We start from the raw sequence: 19,175 nt of genomic DNA on the forward strand, positions 1-19,175 counted from the left end.
TTTTTTTCCAATCAATAGATAAATCAATAATAAATAATAAATCAATAATAAAAATGTATTGGTTTCGTCAAAAAAGACAATATGATGTATCATTTTTTTGTGTAAGCGTTGTAATATTGTGATTGTATGGTGACCCCCAACTCGTCTGACAGCCACAAGATGGCGCTGTCACTTCCCAGTCACTTCAGTGTAACAAGAGAAAACCCCGCTCACTTATATTATACACTACAAGCCTCTATTCCTGCTCCCAGTCACCCATAAAGAATATTTCGTCATCTTTTTTACTGTTTTGATGCATTTATTTAAAGTCCGACCGTCACTAACACAGCTAAGTGTCCTCGTCTAACGCAAGCGTGGGCGCATTGTAAGTAACGACAATGTGGTCTTCACAAAGATGGAGGATTGACCTTAGCTTTTGCCTTTCAAAGGAGACGCTGCTTGGGTAGCACTTGGCGCTCTAGTGTTCGGGCACCACCGATTGGTGGTAGCGCTTGGAGCTCTAGTGAGGTGATTGGTGGTTGGAATGGGCTCTGATGCAGGGACAGCGGAGATTGGTGGTTAGTGCTCGGCGCTCAGGTGATTTGATTGGTGGTTGGAATGGGCTCTGATGCAGGGACAGCGGTGATTGGTGAAAGTACAAGGAGCCCTGGACTCGGGCTGCGGTGATTGGTTGGAGGTGTGTCTGGCGGGTCTGTTTGAATCAGCTGGCTGTGGTTGGCAGGTCGGTGCGGTAAGTCCATGTGCCGGTTCTCTCCCGCCGGTCCCGGGTGTGGGATGGGGGTATAAAGACTGACTGACCTCAGAACTGAGCTTAGGCCCTCCTGGGTGTCCAATAATAGCTGAGCTGTGGTTAAAGAGACCCGGTCACCTTGTATGACATGTGAGAACAAAGTTTATATTTCTGCCTAATATAGAACTTTATATGAGAGGAATAATGTGACAACCCCGCCCCCTCCTGGGGTGTGAGATTCTTCCCGCTGCCCCTCCCCCAGCTGTTACGTCACGTATCCGATCATTCTATTTCTATATACAGTATCTCACAAAAGTGAGTACACCCCTCACATTTTTATAACTATTTTATTCTATCTTTTCATGTGACAACACTGAAGAAATGACACTTTGCTACAATGTAAAGTAGTGAGTGTACAGCTTGTATAACAGTGTAAATTTGCTGTTCCCTCAAAATAACTCAACACACAGCCATTAATGTCTAAACCACTGGCAACAAAAGTGAGTACACCCCTAAGTGAAAATGTCCAAATTGGGCCCAATTAGCCATTTTCCCTCCCCGGTGTCATGTGACTCGTTAGTGTTACAAGGTCTCAGGTGTGAATGAGGAGCAGGTGTGTTAAATTTGGTGTTATCGCTCTCACTCTCTCATACTGCTCACTGGAAGTTCAACATGGCACCTCATGGCAAAGAACTCTCTGAGGATCTGAAAAAAAGTATTATTGCTCTACATAAAGATGGCCTAGGCTATAAGAAGATTGCCAATACCCTAAAACTGAGCTGCAGCACGGTGGCCAAGACCATACAGCGCTTCCACTCAGAACAGGCCTCGCCATGGTCGACCAATGTAGTTGAGTGCACGTGCTCAGCGTCATATCCAGAGGTTGTCTTTGGGAAATAGACGTATGAGTGCTGCCAGCATTGCTGCAGCGGTTGAAGGGGTGGGGGGTCAGCCTGTCAGTGCTCAGACCATACGCCGCACACTGCATCAAATTGGTCTGCATGGCTGTCATCCCAGAAGGAAGCCTCTTCTAAAGATGATGCACAAGAAAGCCCACAAACAGTTTGCTAAAGACAAGCAGACTAAGGACATGGATTACTGGAACCATGTACTGTGCTCTGATGAGACCAAGATAAATGTATTAGGTTCAGATGGTGTCAAGCGTGTGTGGCGGCAACCAGGTGAGGAGTACAAAGACAAGTGTGTCTTGCCTACAGTCAAGCATGGTGGTGGGAGTGTCATGGTCTGGGGCTGCATGAGTGCTGCCGGCACTGGGGAGCTACAGTTCATTGAGGGAACCATGAATGCCAACATGTACTGTGACATACTGAAGCAGAGCATGATCCCCTCCCTTTATGAGACTGGGCTGCAGGGCAGTATTCCGAAATAATGACCCCAAACACGCCACTAAGATGACCACTGCCTTGCTAAAGAAGCTGAGGGTAAAGGTGATGGACTGGCTAAGCATGTCTCCAGACCTAAACCCTATTGAACATCTGTGGGTCATCCTCAAATGGAAGGTGGAGGAGTGCAAGGTCTCTAACATCCACCAGCTCTGTGATGTCATCATGGAGGAGTGGAAGAGAACTCCAGTGGCAACCTGTGAAGCTCCGGTGAACTCCATGCCCAAGAGGGTTAAGGCAGTGCTGGAAAATAATGGTGGCCACACAAAATATTCACACTCTGGGCCCAATTTGGACATTGTCACTTAGGGGTGTACTCACTTTTGTTGTCAGCGGTTTAGACATTAATGGCTGTGTGTTGAGTTACTTTGAGGGGACAGCAAATTTACACTGTTATACAAGCTGTACACTCACTACTTTACATTGTAGCAAAGTGTCATTTCTTCAGTGTTGTCACATGAAAATGTATAATAAAATATTTACAAAAAATGTGAGGGGTGTACTCACTTTTATGAGACACTGTATGTGTGTGTTTATGTGTGTGTGTATATATATATGTGTATGTGTGTATGTATGCATAGTTTCTGTCATTTCCTGAGATGCCAATGTCGCATCCCAGCGAGCATCTCTTTCCACCAATCCCAGAGCGTGGGAAGTAAACAGACGTGTGCAGGGATATGACGCCATCTTTGCTTCCATACTGTCCTATAAATGGCCGATCGTAACGCCCAATTTGTGACGTTGGTATACCAAGAGGTGTTATTTGTCCTCCATTCATGGGACAGTGTGGAAACCGACATGGTCTGCACATGTGCAAGATCTGGCATTGCATCATCAGGGGGATGGGTGGGCGTCTCTATATATATATATATATATATATATATATATATCTCTTCAAGTGACTATAAATAAATAATCCAGTTGCTTCATATCACTTAAAAAGGAGTTCTGCCACCAGAAAAGCGCAAAATTAATTCAGCAGCTACACATACAACTGTTCTGCTCCGCTCTTAATCACCAACACCGCCTTCAATGATGCATAATCTCGTTGTAACCCTAAAATATGCCTCGCTGCCAGCACTTCTCTTTCAAGCTCCCATCCTGCACTGTACAAATGTAAGAAACAAAGCCTCTAAATACCTTTTTTGTGAAGTGTCTTCAGGCGGTCACGTGACTCCTGGACGCTCTTCTACTTCTATTCCAGGGCTACAGCAGGAGGAGCCGAGCTCTCCCTCTGATGTCAGCCTGGAGTCACGTGACCACAGAGCTGCACGCTCTGGTCCCTGCGCTGTAGCCCTGGATTGTAGTATTACAGCGGCCAGGAGTCACGTGACCGGCCTGAAGCTACTTCACAAAAAGGTATTTCTTGTTTCTTAAGGTGTAAGTATTGCTGCGCTAATTATTAAGATCATAAAGTAATAAAACAACATTAAACTTAATGCATAATTGAAGCAGCAACACAAATGATTTATGAAAGAAAATCACTAAAAAAATGGAGGTGGGGGTGTAGCGCTATTAATGGAGACCAATATGAACAGTCCATCAAACAGTAAAAATGTCCCGGTGAAACTATAGCATCACAGCAAGCTTGATAGTGAGGAGAAGTGTATAGTAGATTCACCACCAGAAATAATCTGATACGCCTTTACCAGACCAATAGATCATGAAAAGCAAAACAGCAGCTATAAACCGAGGATCTTCTTCCCTTTTGCTGAAAGCTTGATAGACCACCTGCCAATCTTTGTTGTCTCAAAAAACATAAAGGAACACCCTCATAGTGTATTATTCTTCAATAGATTTATTAGTAGACACAAAATAAAAGGCTTACACAGATGCAGAGTGGCAGCGGCGTCTCATAGTGTGTCAAAGTCGGCGTAATGTTGGTTTCTAACCCAAAAGATGGCCGCCGTTCTTCCCAATTGCGCATGCATCCGTCCACCAGGGGGCTGCACCCGACGTACGTTTCGCCACACGTAGTTGACGTCAGGGGCGTGGCCTAACCTCGGGAGGACGCTCTATTTTATAGGCAGGGAAAGCGGATGTAGTTTTACACATACTAAGGAACCGGAAGGAAGCAGGATGCGTACCAGAGACCGGAGTGTTTATTTCTTTAGTGTAGTTTGGCTTCTGGCCACAAGATGGTATTCAGTCTATAAGGTGAGTTTACTGCTAAAATAAATGTAAAATTCAAGACTTCGTGGGTATAAGAAGATGTCCGCCACTGCTTCGTGTTCTGTCACATTAGGAAACCTATTGGAACGCATAGCGGCCATGTTGGAAGCATGGCGCATGCGCAGTAAGTTGTTTCATCCGAACGTCACTTCTGGTTGTAGAATCTGATAGGTAGCGCTATTCTGATAGAACACCGGCACTGTCGGGGGGCAAAACAGCTTCAGCTGCCTTAGAGATAACTGGATGGGGACACGCCCCCTTACTGTCTTCTCCTCCAATGAGAAAAGTTATTTTATGTTAAGGCCCCCCCCCCCCTCTTTCATTCACTGGTTTTTAGTTCAATGATAGAGGCTCCGAGTCCCATGTGGGTGCTACCTGTGCAAATGCAGCCTGCCTAGAAACCAGGACCGGGACAAGGGGTGGGCAGCTGCCCTGGGCGCAGTGACTTACTGAAGGGATGAGGGCACCTTCCTTCCGGCAGACAGGAGTAGCAACAACGGCAGTGATTTTTGACCAGTGAGTGACTGCTGGGCGTAGGATCCCCTACACTTGCACATCATCAACCGGGGGGGGGTTGGGCGCAGTTTGGCATCTTTGCCCTGGGCGCTGAATGACCTTGTCTCAGCACTGCTAGAACCGCCCACTCATCATGAAATTTTACAAAACTCCTCCCACTGCTTGCAACAAGTCTGAATGCTCTTGGAAGGAGTACTGAGTCAGGGTGCTGTGATGTTTTCAGGAAGCTATGTGTAGCACCCTGCCAGCCCCTCCCACCAGCAATGACATTCATTGCATAGAGAAGCACAGAGACTCAATAATGGTGTCACTGGATTGAACATAAGGTGTGAAATGAAAACAGGCTTTATTGTAAAAAGTTATTAACATTGAGGGCGGAGGAAAGAACCAAGGAAGGCAAAATAGCTTTAATGTATTGATGTGTGTGTTTTCTCTGGTTCTTCTCCTGTTCTAATATTACTATTGCCCAGACATGTCAGAGCTTGTACTATCCATTAACATTTTTGTAGAGGATCCCCCACCTTTTTTTATTTTTTTTAAATAAACATGTAACGCTTACCTTCTCTTACCTTCTGTGCGTGGTTTTGCACACAGCAGACCCAAACCTCCTTTTCTCGGGTCCCCCTGCTGGCAATTCTGGCTCCTTCTGCCTTCCTAGTGCTCCCCTAGCAAGTCGCTTTACATGGGGTGCACCGTGTATGCTCGTCTATTGACACACAAAGTGGGGCTCAGCCCAGCCCTCTTTTCCTTGTCACTGGATTTGATTGACAGCAGCAGGAGCCAATGGCTCCCACTGCATGCAAAATCCAGTTAGGAGAGAGAGAGCAGAGCCACTGTTCTCAGACACAGCTCTAGCTCTAGATTGGGGTCAGGTAAAGCCAACCATATAATAAAAGCAAGGAGGCTCTGCTGCACCAAATCACGTACTAGGTACATGATCCGGCACTTCTGGGCGGGGGGGTATGCTGCCGGCGACCCCGTCGTGCTGTGATTAGATCGATCAGCAGATGCCAGCCAAATAAAAAAGTTAGGAGCCAGTTTTTTTTTTTTTTTTTAACCTTCTGCCTACTGGGCACTTTCACCCCCCCCCCTTCCTGCCCAGACCAATTTTTAGCTGTAAGTGTTGTCACATATTGACAAGTCAAGCAACACTCTACCCATATTAAATTTTATATATTTTTTTTTTTGAGACAGAGCTTTCTTCTGGTTGTACCTAATCACCACTGGGTTTATCCTTTTTTTTTTCCTTGTTTTTTTTTTCTAAATACATGAACATTTTTGAAAAAAAAAAACCCTGTTTATAAGATTTTGGAAGTCATTTTTTTTTTTTCTTTATTAATGTGCGGTGATAAGCCTATACTGATGGGGCACTAATGAGGCTACGCTGATGGGGCAGGGATGAGGCTACGCTGATGGGGCAGTGATGAGGCTGCGCTGATGGGGCAGTGATGAGGCTGCGCTGATGGGGCAGTGATGAGGCTACGCTGATGGGGCAGTGATGAGGCTACGCTGATGGGGCAGTGATGAGGCTACGCTGATGGGGCAGTGATGAGGCTACGCTGATGGGGCAGTGATGAGGCTACGCTGATGGGGCAGTGATGAGGCTACGCTGATGGGGCAGTGATGAGGCTGCGCTGATGGGGCAGTGATGAGGCTACGCTGATGGGACAGTGATGAGGCTGCGCTGATGGGACAGTGATGAGGCTACTCTGATGGGGCAGTGATGAGGCTGCGCTGATGGAGCAGTGATGAGGCTACACTGATGGGGCAGTGATGAGGCTGCCCTGATGGGGCAGTGATGAGGCTGCGCTGATGGGGCAGTGATGAGGCTACGCTGATGGGGCAGTGATGAGGCTGCGCTGATGGGGCAGTGATGAGGCTGCGCTGATGGGGCAGTGATGAGGCTACTCTGATGGGGCAGTGATGAGGCTGCGCTGATGGGGCAGTGATGAGGCTACGCTGATGGGGCAGTGATGAGGCTACTCTGATGGGGCAGTGATGAGGCTACTCTGATGGGGCAGTGATGAGGCTGCGCTGATGGGGCAGTGATGAGGCTGCGCTGATGGGGCAGTGATGAGGCTGCGCTGATGGGGCAGTGATGAGGCTGCGCTGATGGGGCAGTGATGAGGCTGCGCTGATGGGGCAGTGATGAGGCTGCGCTGATGGGGCAGTGATGAGGCTGCGCTGATGGGGCAGTGATGAGGCTGCGCTGATGGGGCAGTGATGAGGCTGCGCTGATGGGGCAGTGATGAGGCTGCGCTGATGGGGCAGTGATGAGGCTGCGCTGATGGGGCAGTGATGAGGCTGCGCTGATGGGGCAGTGATGAGGCTACGCTGATGGGGCAGTGATGAGGCTACGCTGATGGGGCAGTGATGAGGCTAAGCTGATAAGGAGGCTACAGTGATGAGGTTACACTGATGTTGCACTCCCTCGTATTGGCCACTGGGGCTAACAACGGCCCAGGCACCAGGCTGCATTTTCTACTCGCTACAGCGACCTGGGGTTTGTCAAGCCCTGATTTTTGCGCAAACCAATCAATATATGCTTATTGAGATTTTTGTTTACCAAAAAAAATGTAGCCGAATACATATTGGCCTAAATTTATGAAGAATTTTTTTTATTGGATATGTTTTATAGCAGAAAGTAAAAATGTTTTTTTTTTTTTTTTTTTGTTTTTTTTTCCAAAATTGTCTCTTTTTTTCTGTTTTTATAAAACACAGTTAATCAAATACCAACCAAAAAAAAAAGTTCTATTTGTGGAGAAAAAAGGACATAAATTTATTTTATGATCAATTGCCAGTTAAAATAACGCAGTGCTATATAGCAAAAAATGGCCTGGTCATGAAGGGGGATACATCTTCTGGAGGTCAAGTGGATAAGGAGGGGGGGGGGGGGCTTCACCTAAAAGGTTGTATTCTTCTTTTTTTTTTTTTTTACATTAATGCAGAGAATGGCTTTATAACCAATTTAATTCTCACACCTCTGTACTGACCCTTTTCTCATCCCCGCAGGATTTCTCTGCATTGTTCCTATCAGAGATGGATTCCACCGACTTGGATGATTTGTGTTCTCATCTTCATTCAAAGATTTCCATCATCAAGAAGACTCTGCAGCTTCGGAAAATAGGTCAGCAGAGTAATTGGTATATTTTCCAAAAATATTCCATACACATTCAGTACCTAATGGCTCTGTAATCTATTTTTCAGGAAATCATTCCTTACTGTGTTTGTTTTTTTTGTTTTTTGCCTCCTTGTAAAGTCCTTCTTTTCCTCCTTCACTTCTTCCCTTTGATTGGAACAAGCAAGGGCGCGCTAGTTGCGATCATCTGCACTGTTCTATACACACTACGTGTCCCATAGTCCCTTGTTTATCTTGGGAGCAAGCATGAGAGGGTGGCTATGTTCCTACATACAGTGGGATCATGGAGAATAAACATAGCCATCCTCTAACAGGAAATCAGGTGACCGCTGCAAAAAAAAAAAAAAAAAGCAACTTGGAGGAGGCTTTGAGCAAAAGAAGAGACTTTTTTTTTTTTTTTTTTTAACACATTCTTGAATAGAATTTTTTAGAGTTTAAGGTCACTTTCACCACTTACCACCAAGCGATGTACAGGTATGTCGCTAGACTTCAACTGCTTATATGTTTTTTTTAGATGCTAGTGGCTAACTAGCCACTGGATTTCTTTTACAAGCAGCAGAAGGGGCCATGGGACATCTACCTAGTGCTCACTCACAAAGGCGAATGCACGCATAGGTCCCGCGCGCACGCAAACAGCGATTTTTCTACCCGTGAAATGTCAGATCATGGGCAGTATATCTAGCACCAGATCTCCTGTGTAAATCTAAAGTAGTAACCTGTACAGGCTTTTATAGCCTCGACTGTGGATAGTAAAATGTATGTCGTTTGTTGCTGTTGCATGGGCGTGCGCAATTTTAAAGCGTGACGTGTTTGGTATCTATTTACTTGGTGTAACATTATCTTTTATATTTTACCAAAAAATTGGGTTATGTATTGTGTTTTTTTTTTCAATAAAAGTGTATATTTTCCCCAAAAAACAAATGGCGTTTTAAGAAACCGCTGCGCAAATACCATGTTACATAAAAAACACTTCAAAACCCAACATTTTGAAATGTATAATACAGGGCTTGACAAGTTTGCTTGGAATTTATGAGCCAGCTAAAAAAGTTAGGAGCCAGTTTTTTTTCGCGCATGCAGAATGGCCAGCTTCTGTCGAACCGTCTGCCATACACATGGGATGAATGGCGGCCAGTTTTTATTGAACCGGCTGATGTTGCCTGGCATTCGGCCCGTGTGTACTTGGCTTGATGGTGTGATGGGCAGTGGCTCACTAGGGAAGGACAGTGCAGCAAGGTGGGGGCGATATGATAAAGTAACTCATGCCACCTTAGGCCTCATTCAAACGAGCACCTCCTGCTCAGCGGGGATTTCTGTGCTAATTCCAGCTGAGCAGGTGGATGACAGGTCCTGCCGCTCCGCTATGCAGACTATGGGACTAACACAGTCCCGCTCTCCTCTATGGGGAAATCAGATGGAAATGGACTGCCCGTTCAGTTCCATCTGATTCGATCCACTGGACGGATTGAAAATAGGACCACCATCCGTCTGTTTTTGGCGGACAGGATTGGATGGCGGCAGTTGTCAGCGGACATCCGGCGCTCCATAGAGGAGACTAAAGGGTCCTATCAGGTCCACCTGAAAAACTAACAGGCGGACCTGATCTGACAGCCCGTGTGAAAGGGGTCTTCAGCTGTGTGGCATGACAGGGAGAGAATGAAAATGAATAAAAAAAATGAATTTTCATGAAAAAAAATAATAATGAAAAGCTGTTTCCATCTTTGTGAGGTTGTAAATGGAACTGAGGCCGTTCCAACCAGCTGCCCCACACTCCCTGTCCACTCACTGGTAGGGACAGGGTGCCAGATCAAGCCCGCAACACCTTCAACCTCTTCTCTTTGGAAAGAGATTGGTGGGCAATGAGAGCAGGCAGGGGAAACCCCCAGCGCCACCAGGGACTACTTGTTGCAGCCCCGGCCACCACAAGGGCGGCAGTTTCCCAATAGGCGGCTTTGCGGCCTCACATACCTGCCGGCACGGCATCTTAGTACGCACGCCTGCTGGGGGGGGGGGGGGGGCACATGGCACACATCCCAACCTGCAAAAACTAATTTCAGGGAGGTAGCATACTCCTTTTTAGGGAGGTGCCACTCCGCGCAATCAGTATACAGAGGTTTACTTCTGAGAGATATTAAAGGAACACTCTAACCACCATGACCACTTCAGTGATTTGAAGTGGTCATGGTGGTAGGAGTCAGAAACACTGCACATGCTGGGATATTTACAGTTATGTGCTGGGGGCTAGTTGCACCTCATGCACATGTAGCTTACTGCTGGTGGTTATTGCTGGCTGATATCGCTGGCAGGGAAATGCTGGCTCCTCTGAGAGATATCAGTGGAGTGTGAGGAGCGGCGCTGGGGAAGCATGCAGAGCCGACGCTTCCTGTGTGTTTCCTCTCACAGGCGTAGTGCATTTGATATCACTCCGCCCGCCTGTGACAGGACAGTGCCAGAACTAAACAGGAAGCATGGGCTCCGTTCTGACCGTCCGGAGCCGGAGTTTTGCACGGCACTTGCGGGTGTTAGGGAACCACAGCCCGCATACGGGAGACTCCCGCACCTCGCAGAAGACTTGGGATGTCTGGCATGGGGAGAGGACACCTGCCGCAGTGTAGCCAAGGTGCCAGGCCGCTAATTCTAGACACCAATGCGACCTGGCGCCTGGGGTTTGTCGAACCCTGGTATAATATATAAATAATGTTTTGGGGGTTCTGACTAGTTTTCTAGTAAAAAAATACTGATTGTTACATGTAAACCAAGTGCCAGAAAAAGGGCTGGAGGTCAAGTGGTTAAGGGAGTGTCTAGTTGACAGTAAAATATCACTTCCACATGTCATAAGAGAATTGTGAAGGCTCCTTTCCTGACCTTGTTCTGAATATTGTAGCAAGGTTGGCGGTCTGACCTCAGTACTTCTGAATCAGTGACCATGATGAACCAGCATGGAAAAACTAAAGTCAACTGATCTTCACTTTTATGGTTCAACTTCTCATAGTATTGAAGCCATTATATTGACAGACAATTAGCATTTTCAGCCTCCATGTTTTCCCAGTACTGGCTTGTGTAGATAGATGCTGTTGTCATACTCTGCCCTTTGCCTTGGAATGCATTGCTGCTCAAATCCATGTGTGCAAATACAAAAGGTTGGGATTGACTGCCTTTGCATGAAATGCAGACGTGTCTCAATAGGACCAGTTGCATCTGCAGTAATGTTAAGTATGGATAAGATCAGGTGAGTGCGGACAGGAGTCCAAACCCGCCTGAGTTATCGCGCCATGAAGCTGTCAAAGCAGACAGCCAACTCCACTACCTATAATTGGCTATTTGGTTTAACAACTTCCTGGCGTGATAGCTCAGGTGGGCCCGGAAACCTGTCTACACTAGCCCGAGGCCACCCCCCCCAATGCTGTGCCCGAGGCCGATCCCAATACTAAGTGCAGGTGCACGATTAATTGTTAAAAAATCGCGATCTCGATTTTTGTTAATTTGAAGCTGGATCTGCTCCCCTTTCTTCAGCTTAGAGTGGTGTAGGCTTTCTGCCTACACCTGTCTTTGTTAATTCCCCATAATATATCCAAATATAAGGAAGAAAAATATTTTACCTGGACTTTGCATCTAAACCAGATTAAGAATTCCTTTTCTGTGTATTGATTTTATTAGTCCTTTTTAGTTTTGCTATTCTGATTTTGCAAAATCTTATGTAGCACCCTCCTAGGTAGGTGTTAGTGAGAGAGTATAGTTTTTGGCTCCGTCTGCCTATCGGAGGAGCAACAGGCAAATCTATATTGCTTTCTGTCTAGCAGAGAACAGAATCTGTGAATTAGGTCTGCTCAGTGTGTGATTCATTGGGTCTAGAGAGTGTTTCACACTGGTCCAATAGGGAGGCATGTTGGACAGTGGAAGGAAACCTGACCAATGGGTACATAGGCTTTGATACAGTCCTGGTGATTGGCAGGGACAAGCTGTCTCTGTGCATTCTGGGATACTGTATAAAAGCCAAGAGCACATGTGCTGTGGGGTCTTTGGCTGGTGAGCAGAGCCCAGAGGGAGGGTGGCGGCTGCCTCCTCCTCTGTAGCAGTGGCACATAGCATCAGGAGGTTGTCCTGAGGGCCAGAAGAACGGATCTGAACCCAGAGGTCCAGGAGAGCTGACTAAGAGGGAGACCCTAGGAAAACAGTATCGTTAGTACAGGGGATTGTGTCTAGGGGCCTGACCTGAGGGGGGCCACCCCAGAGTAGGATAGTCAGAGGATGGGTGTCAGTGGTCGAGAAAGAAGGTGCTAGGAGAGTGTCCTGAAGAGAATTTAGTTCATCAAGTCTTCTGGATAGAGACCTAACCCCAAATTCACCTAAGTGGCAGGGTGAATCAACAGCCTGGCTGTATCGAGAATTAGAAGTCATCCATCTTGTGAATAGTTAAAGAGGAAGTAAACCCTCCTCTGACACTTGTACCTAAAGGTAAGCCTATATTAAGGCTTACCTATAGGTACTGTAAATATCTCCTAAACTTGTACCGTTTAGGAGATATTTACCTTACATGCAGCCAGTGACGTCACTGGCGCATGCGCTCTGAAGGAATGGCCGCTGGTGCCGTTTCTTCAGAGCCCCGTGCCGTGACCGTCGGCTACCGCGCGCGTGCGTGGGAGTGACGTCACCGCGGCACCTGTATGACGGGCACATGTCGCCCGTCATACAGGTGAGCAGGCGGCACGGCGGGGGCTCGTTCTTGGGTAAGTATTTCATAATGAGCTAGTATGCGATGCATACTAGCTCATTATGGGTTTCTCTTTCATGTTGCAGCAAAAAAAAAAAAAAAGTTTCAAGGGTTTACAACCTCTTTAATTTGGAGTATCCCACTATTCCCTTCTCCCATCCCTAATTTAAATAAAACCCCAAAAATAACTACATAACCCTGGACTGATCATTGACTGAGCCAAGAAGTAAAGTGTTAAATTGTGAATGCCAGTGTTGCTGACGGTAACTCAGGGGGACCCGAAAGTGTGATATCCAGCAGTCCTCAAGGGGGCAATGCTATATTTACTTGAGCTTGACAGTTAATTTCAAGTTTTCGGTGGAATATCTTTTTATTATTCTTTTATCTTCTGATTATGTCAGATGAGCCTGAAAATGCCACCACTGTAAGACATTCTCTATACAGTAAAACCTTGGATTGCGAGCATAATTTGTTCCGGAAATGTGGTTGTAATCCAATGCACTCTTATATCAAACGAATTTCCCCATAAGAAATAATGGAAACTCAGATGATTTGCTCCACAACCATTTATTCATAAGTCCTTTCATTTATAGGCTGTATAAAAATATTATAGCAATATGATAGGTTGTGTAACCATAAAATGTCCATTCACAAATGGCGCCTTCACAAGGGAATTAGAAGCAAAATCCAGCAGGAGCTACAGAGTATAAAAGAGAAGAGAGGAGCCTCTAAGTGTAGCAATATGGGTACATTTAATAAGGGTACAACATTTAGCAACTCACATGGTTGATGATTAGGTCCCGATTCACACATATGCGATGTGGGAACTCTGCAAATCCACTGTTTCTGCATCGCATTCAACTTGCAGGCACTTCACACTGCCATATTCGAAACGCTGGGGGTGTCAATACAAGGTTAACGACACCCCCAGATCAGTTTGCATATCGCAGTGTGAACTGTCAGTTCGGGCACGAATTGGATCGCATTAATATGACACCCACTGAGAGGCGCCTCTCCTATACTCAGTTGTGACATGATGCATCGCTTGTTTATCAAGTTAAAATTTATCAAAAAATGTTGCTTGTCTTGCAAAACTCTCTCAGTCCAAGCTTTTACTGTATTTTGATGATTTGCAATAACTGTTTATGGTAGAGCACACATTGGCCTCTATTGGTTCTGTGGTTCAGTCCAGCTTGTCGTTTGTCTCCTATGAATAGGGCAGGATCCGCCCCTGAGGAATACACTCAATAAGGTGGCCCATGAACTTAATTTGCTGTGTGAACTCCTCAATAAACTGGAAACAGAAGTTCAGTATCAGGAAACCGTTGCCAATTCTTTGAAGGTAAGAATGTTGTTTTCTGTTCATTTAGGCCTTGCAACTATTAAAGGTGTTCTAATCCTTCCTTCCTGTACCTTGTGTTTTTCACCTGCATAAAATGCTTTGAGAATGACGTTTCATGGTGTCATTGGTTGGCCTGTACACACAGCCTATGGTAGAGAAAATGTTCCCATTCAGGTGTCAGAAGTTGAAGTATAAGTGAACCCTCACCTTGTGAAGCAACCTATTAAGTTTAATGTATGTACACCTTTTTCCCCCCTTTTTCATCACATTCCCTCTGTTCTCAGCTGTATAAGGGACTTAGAGGAAGTAAACCCTCCTCTGCAACTTGTACCTATAGGTAAGCCTATATTAAGGCTACATTCACACCTGAGCGTAGCGTTTTCGCGCGTTTTTTACCGCGATTTACAGGCGTTTTTTACAGGCGTTTTTTGTGCAGGCGTTTTTAGATTGAATAGAGACCAATGGAAAACGCCTGTAATCTGCCCAAAAAGAAGCTCATGCACTTTTTTGAGCGTTGGGCGTTTTGCTCACAGCATCAAAACGCTCAGATGTGAACAGGGGCCATTGAAATGAATAGGATTTGTCTTGTTGGGCGTTTTGAGAGCTGATCCTAGAGCAGAAAAACTCCCCAAAAACGCCCCAAAACGCCTACATGTGAACGGAGCCTAAGGCTTACCTATAGGTACTGTAAATATCTCCTAAACATGCACAGTTTAGGAGATATTTACTTTGCATGCAGCCAGGGACATCACTGGCGCATGCGCTCTGAAGGAACGGCTGCTCGTGACGTTCCTTCAGAGCCCTGTGCCGTGAATGTCGGCTCCCACGCGCATGTGCGGGAGTGACATCATCGCGGCTCCAGCCAATCAGATGGCCGGATGCCGCAAACCCGGAAGAAGGGCGACCGAACATGTCACCCATGAGAGAGGTGAGCGGTCGGCACTGCGGCGCTTCGTTCTAAGGTAAGTATTTCATAATGAGCTTGTATGCGATGCATCCCAGCTCATTATGTTTTTGTCTTTCAGGTGTTTCTGAAGTTTACAACCTCTTTAAAGAGCTGGAGAAGGAGTAACAGGACACTTGATCTTCCCAGTGAATGGCTGTGCAGAGGGTGTCAGGACAGTCTGATCATTGGAGGAGAGCAGGCTGAGTTCTCAGCACAGCCAGGAACTGACTATGCTGTGCTCTCATGCTTGGTGTGGGCAGTTTTTAATAGGAAAGCAGAGGAACGGTCAGGAACACCAGGGATTTCACACACAGGAATTAATCCAAAGAGAACAGGATATCTTTTAATTTTCCAAAAGGCTTTATTGTCTTTAGAACATACACAACAGAGCCAATGGGATGACAAATACAGAGGTGCCATTCGGCCTCAGGTAGTCAACCTGAGGGCCTAAAGAGCTAAAAAGGAACTGAACTCTGAGGTCCTGTGGAGCTGACTGAGAAGGGAGACACTGAAGGATCTGATTCTGCAGTACAATGAGCACAGATCTGTTTCAAGGGGGCCTGACCTAAGGGGGGCCACCCCTGCAGCTAGAAGAGTCAGTGGACGGGTGTCAGTAAAGGGGATGCTAGTGAGTGTCCAGAAGATAATGTAGGTTCACTAAGTGTATTGCTGGAGAGAAAAGAGCAAGGAGACTTAACCCTTTCCATACATGTGGTAGTATGGCTTAAGCAGTGCAGTTGCTTCCACAAGCAGCCTGGTGAGGCCAAGTGAGAGTTGTCCTTATCCAATGTACATAGTTCCAGTTGGAGGATCCCACTATTCCCTTCTCCCATCCAAGTTCCACAATAAATACTAAAAACTAACACCCCTGGACTGTTTACTGCGCAACGAGCCATTGGGAGTAAGGATGGATGTTTGAACTGTACCCTAAGTGTCTGTGTGCAGGTAATCAGAGGAGGCCCAAAAAGTCATCACACAGCAATCCCTACGGGGACAGTGCTACAAATATAAAATGGATTAATTGTACAACAAATGCAATTTGATCTTGCAATTGTTTAAATGTAATAGAACTAGACAAGGGTTGCGTTTTCCCATGCACCAAAAGGCCACTTATCTGAAACTTTCATTGTAGATCATAAAAGGTATGTAAATGACCATAACAGATATGCCTGTAAGGTGATATCTATCTCTCAGAAATGCAATACTGGTACACTCATCCACGTGAACACAAATAACCACTGGTGGACGAGCCCCATATATCACCATATCCACCAAATAGAGTGTGTCAGGACAAGAAAAAGAACCTAAATATTAAAGTCAGAAGGTGCTCCCAAAATAAAATCACCCATACCCAACATGTTTTACTCTTCAAATAGAGCTTTGTAGAGGTAAAGCGGTCAAAGAAAGTGAATAAAATTAGCAACCCAGAGTAGCTGACTGTCACATGGTGGAAAGAAAATGGGGCCTTTTGTTTTGTAATTCCTGTATTTATAACCTGACACACACACACACACACTTATTTATTTTATTTTTTAGTAAATTTCTAATTTTATCTATTTTAGGAGCTACAGATTGCCCTTGAGAAAGATTTCAAAGAAGCATCTCACCTAAAGGAGAATATTCCTGTCCATCTTCCCAAAAAAGGCCCCAGCAGGTATAATAAAAGGGTGGAGGGTTTATAATAAAATATGGGTGGCAGACCGTGTGGTCAGCACTGGGTTCCTAGGCTCAGTTCCTACAAAGGTGTCTGCACGTTTGTGTGTTTCAGCAGGTTCCTTTCAGCCGCTCTGGATTGCACATACAGTACAAAGACACACCTGTTGGGTAAAGTCAATTAAAAGCAGAACTAAACTCTGAAAATACATGCCTCTGCTCCAACAATGTAACATCAGCATAGGCCTGTGCTGACATCTTCTCCAAGCCTTCTTGATTGGCAGGCTGGGAATGGCGTGCTTCCCGCGTATACACATAGAAGTTCATACATTCCGTGTTGAGGTGTGCTAAGAATGTACACTGAGCTGGGCATTCGCTGCTCAGTTTACATTCCAAAGACGACTGAAAAAAGGCAAGTAAGCTTTTATTGCAGAAGAGACATGTCATGATTCTTCTGCAATAAAGGGCCTGCCTGCTTGCAGTTCTTCAGTTTTTCAGGTTTAGTTGCAGTTAAAGTGTCTGTATTATTTTTTTATTTATTTGTATGTAAACCCTCTGAGATAGCAAGTCAAAATTAGTGTATGCATGCATGTATACCTGCGAAGTTTTGGTTTTTGTAACTTTTTTTGGAAGGTCTCTCTGCAGCTCTGAAGGTATAGTAACAGGACCTGGAATTCTTTGACATTTTTTGGTTTTATCTCTAGAGGTTCTCTAGACTTTGCACTCCTTCCTCTTGGTATGCTATTAGGCTTCTATATTTGCACAAAGGACCATCACTATACAGAACAACTTGGCTCATACCAGTTCTGTGTTCACTTCTCTCATTTGATTGACCGTAGCAATTTGTTAAACCAAGTATTAACTGTCTAATAAAGGAACAGAAGAGAGGGAGGATTAGGGAAATAGAGTGGAGTATTGTCTGTAGGTTCTTATATATCCACGGCATGGTATATCTGGTAGTAGGTCCCACCTATCCATTAATGCACTGACGGTGGTCCTGGAGTCCCTTATGTCCAGGGTGGAGGTGGCTTTTAAGCGATGGGCTTGCATTAAGAGCCCCCTGCTTCACCTGTCTCCTCAGATCCTGAATCTGATTCGTCCGCCGCAGACGTTGGTCACCCTGCTGGGTCTGCAACCACGCGCCCTGAATCCTCAGATGGTGAGGATGATTCCTCCGCTTCTGCAACCGCACACGAAAAGGCGCTGGTGGATGCACTGATAATTATCTGGGCTTGAGACTTAAAGTCGGAGGATGCAGCTGCGGCTACGACAGAGGTGCAGGTTCCCTTTGTCACTCACAAGCCATTCAGAGCAGCAAAGGAGTTCCCTTTACTCTCCCTATTTTGACAGAATTGACACTGAAGAGTGGGAGCGATCAAAGCGCCCCCTTGATGTCCCTAAGTGAGTTGCTAGGCGATACTCCTATGAGGAGTCCCTTCTTAAGAGGTGGACTGTTCCACTGGTGGTGGACCCTCCGTTTTCCAGATTAAACAAGGCAACCATGATTCCAGATGAGGTGTCCCTGGCCTTTAAGGACCTGGCTGACAGGAAGGCGGAGGTTGTGGCCCGCAATTTGTACACCCTGGCTGGTTCGGCACTGATGTCAATTTTCACCATTGCCCTGGTGTCGCAGACTCTGACTGAGTGGGCTAAGTTTTGACCTGGAGGGGGAGTAGCTCCCCCCTGGCTTTGCTGAGCTGGCGGACCAGCTGGTCCAGGGGCTGCAGTTTATCTGTGATGCCTCTTTGGATGCAGCACCCCTAGTGGCTAGGCTCTCTGTTTCTGCAGTGGTCCTTCGGCCTGTCTTTTGGCTCAAATGCTGGTCTGCAGACCAGACTTCTAAAAAGGCCTTGCCTGATCTTTTCTTTCAAGGAGATCGCCTGTTTGGTGCTACCCTGGATGACCTCATTAAAGGTCTCACAGGGGGGAAGATTGCCTTTCTTCCCCAGGCTACTAAGGGCATGGATCCTTGTTGTAAACGTGGGCCCTCCTCGGCTCATAAGAAGTTGTTTTATCCCTCAAGATTGACTGACAAGAGACCGGAGCCCTTCGGGGCACCCTCTGGAGGATCCAAGAGAACGTGGTCTGGTAAGTCAAGTGCAGGCTTCTCTAGTCCCGTGGACAAGGCCCCTTCAGCATGAAGGTGCCCCTCACCCATATTTTGGGTGGGGGGGACGTCCTCGCTGGTTCCCGGACCCCCCTGGTACGAGAACAAATGGGTCCACGAGGTCATTCAGTCCAGCTACAAAATCGAGTTTCGTTCTTATCCTCCGGTAAGGTTCTTCCTTCCAGCGTGCGACTGTCCCCGGTCCGCTTACAGGCTCTTTTTGGGGCGGTGCAAGACCTTTTACTTTACGGGTGATGCTCCCGGTTCTGACTTCAGAACATTTTCAGGGGTTTTGCTCAAACCTGTTTACAGTCACCAGGAAGGAAGGCAAGGTGCGTCCAATTCTGGACCTCAAGGCGCTGAACTGCTTTGTGCGGGTGCAGAAGTTCAGAATGGAGTTTGTTCGCACCGTGGTGGCTTCCCTGCATCAATGGGATTTTCTTGCCTCCAGCGACATCA

General features: G+C 46.2%; 1 protein-coding gene across 1 annotated transcript in view; it reads left to right on the plus strand.

Moving 5' to 3' along the window:
- The first annotated feature begins 602 nt into the window (after window positions 1-602).
- Window positions 603-19,175, plus strand: part of SKA1 (spindle and kinetochore associated complex subunit 1) — a 46,575-nt gene continuing 28,002 nt past the window's right edge. The window contains exons 1-4 of the mRNA XM_082255146.1: window positions 603-730; window positions 7,834-7,948; window positions 13,886-14,010; window positions 16,519-16,610. Of these exons, the coding sequence (XP_082111272.1) occupies window positions 7,861-7,948; window positions 13,886-14,010; window positions 16,519-16,610 (305 nt within the window). The 5' untranslated portion in view covers window positions 603-730; window positions 7,834-7,860. The remainder of the gene's footprint in view (window positions 731-7,833; window positions 7,949-13,885; window positions 14,011-16,518; window positions 16,611-19,175) is intronic.

The sequence above is a fragment of the Pelophylax lessonae genome (genome assembly GCF_965119305.1).
Source record: "Pelophylax lessonae genome assembly, chromosome: 1".
Taxonomy (NCBI): domain Eukaryota; kingdom Metazoa; phylum Chordata; class Amphibia; order Anura; family Ranidae; genus Pelophylax; species Pelophylax lessonae.